The following is a 2,114-nucleotide window of genomic DNA, read 5'->3' on the forward strand; positions in this document are numbered from 1 at the left end:
CGAGTCTCAGAGCGGCTTACACTCTCCTTCCCCTCCCCTCCCCACAACAAGCACCCTGTGAGGTAGGCGGGGCTGAGAGAGCTCTGACTGAGAACTGCTCTTGAGAGAACAGCTCTGAGGGCCCTGTGACTGACCCAAGGTCACCCAGCTGGCTTCAGGAGGAGGAGGCGGAGGAGTGGGGGAACCAAACCCAGTTCTCCCAGATTAGAGTCCGCCGCTCTTAACCACTCTACACCAGACTGGCTCTCCAAAGGCATCCGATTGGTGAGTCCAGAGGATGGGATGGGAGGGGGCCGGCTGAGGCGATGGCCCCCTTCCGCATTGCACAGTCAAGCTGTGAGGGGAAGGCACCGAGGGGGCTACGCAGAGGGGCCCTCTCGCCCCCCACGAGAGAGCAGAGGCCCACCGGCCAAGGCACAAGGAAGACCCCAGGGAGGAAAGGGGTGTGTGTATGTGTGTGTCGGGGGGGGGGGGCGGCGCTGACACTCCCCACCCCCTCCTGAGAAAGGCATCCCGGGACACGGCCCAGAGGCTTGTGCGGTGGTGAGCAGAGGAGTTGCTGGTACAGTGGCAGGCGGGTCTTGGAGCGTGCCCGTGCCCCCCCAGTGGGGGCAGGAGAAGACCCGGCCCGCACACGCTCAGAAGGCTTGCGATTAAATAGGGAGCGAGGAGGTGGGCGGAGGGCGGGACCCCCGCCAGCTCAGTTCTGCCCTTCGTCCCGCAGCTCCGAGGGCAGGAACTTGTACTGCTGCTGCCGGATCATGGCCAGCTTCTTGCGTGCCTCCTCCAGCTCCCGCTCTTTGCGCAGCATCTCTTCCTGGGCGGCAATGATCTGGTGTGGCGGGGGTGGGGGGGGAGGTACAGAAAGGGAGCAAGCGGTGAGGAGGAGGAGGAGGAGGAGGAAGGGTTTTTTTTAGGGCAGCTGACTCTTCCCCTTCCGGGCTGGTGGGGCTGGAGCCCCCCCGGAGAGGGGGGAGGGGGCCTGGCCTTTGCCTCACCTGCGCGATTCCGCCCACCATCTTCTCCTTGACCACCACAGTCTCGTTCTCGTGATCCTGGAAGGCGGCTGCTTTCTGGGCTGCCTTCACGAGGTTGTCCGACGCTCTCTTCACGGCGTTGCCAGCAGCCTGGGCCAGGGAGAGAGAGAGGGGGTGGGACTGCAGGGCCTGAGTGGGCGGTGGCCTCCTCCTGCCCAGGCAGCGTGCGGATGGCCCCCGGGCCAAACCCCCCCCCCAGCCTTTCCACTTTAAAAAAAGGGATCTGCCAGCAGGCCAACGGGAAAGACTCCCCCCCCTCCCCGGACTCTGGGCGGTCACGGCCAGACAGAGGGGGCAGGAGGGACCCCAGAGGAGAGACCCCCAGGTCTGGCTCACCGTCACACTCGGCTCCCGGCCTTGACCGAGTGAGAGAAGCCCACAGTGGACGGGATCGTTGCCACAGAAATAAGAGGGTCCCTCCCTGGCCATGGCCGGGAATGCCCAAGAATGAGGCTCCTGACCCACGTTCTCCCCCCCCCCCCCATCACCCCCCGAGAGCCTCTCGGGCGCTCTGAAGCACCACGCCAGAGGGCGCGCACCCCCAGAATTGGACTTGGCCGGTCTGAAAGGTGCCACTGCTGGACTCCAACCGTGCTCATTTCGGTCAGTGTATGATGAGCGGATATGACACGATTGCGTCAGGAGGAGCCATGTGACAAAGTCATTCGTTTGACCACTGAGGGAGGGCAAGTGGGCCAAAAGGCATATCCGGTCAGGGCCAATGGTTGTCACTTTTGGATGTCATGGGCAGACTGTCAATGATAACTGAGGTTCCTGTAAGGGCCATTGTCTGTTTTAAATCTATTGTGAAATAAATGCATGTGTTTTTGCATACTTGTGAACAACATCTGTTCATGGTTAAATTGACTAAGAGTGTTATTTGGCTCGTATGCCTCTAGGCACTTGACCCACGCATGTCCGAGGGCAGGCAGGCAGGGTGCCGCTCACAGGCCACCTCGGCCAGGGGAAGCATCAGCCTCCAGCCGTGCGGCCTCCACCACAAAGCACGCCCCCCCCCCGAGTCAGCCCCCGCTGCAAACAGCCAGGAGACCGGGGGGGGGGGGGCCAACATGGGCC

General features: G+C 62.8%; 1 protein-coding gene across 1 annotated transcript in view; it reads right to left on the reverse strand.

Moving 5' to 3' along the window:
• Positions 1-452: 452 nt before the first annotated feature.
• LOC107120248 (talin-1-like) overlaps positions 453-2,114 on the reverse strand; it is a 50,244-nt gene continuing 48,582 nt past the window's right edge. Inside the window, 2 exon segments of the mRNA XM_015422896.1 lie at positions 453-832; positions 999-1,127. Coding sequence (XP_015278382.1) covers positions 701-832; positions 999-1,127 — 261 coding nt within the window. The 3' untranslated portion in view covers positions 453-700.

The sequence above is a fragment of the Gekko japonicus genome, unplaced genomic scaffold, assembly GCF_001447785.1.
Source record: "Gekko japonicus isolate JY-2015 unplaced genomic scaffold, Gekko_japonicus_V1.1 scaffold49, whole genome shotgun sequence".
Classification (NCBI taxonomy): Eukaryota; Metazoa; Chordata; class Lepidosauria; order Squamata; family Gekkonidae; genus Gekko; species Gekko japonicus.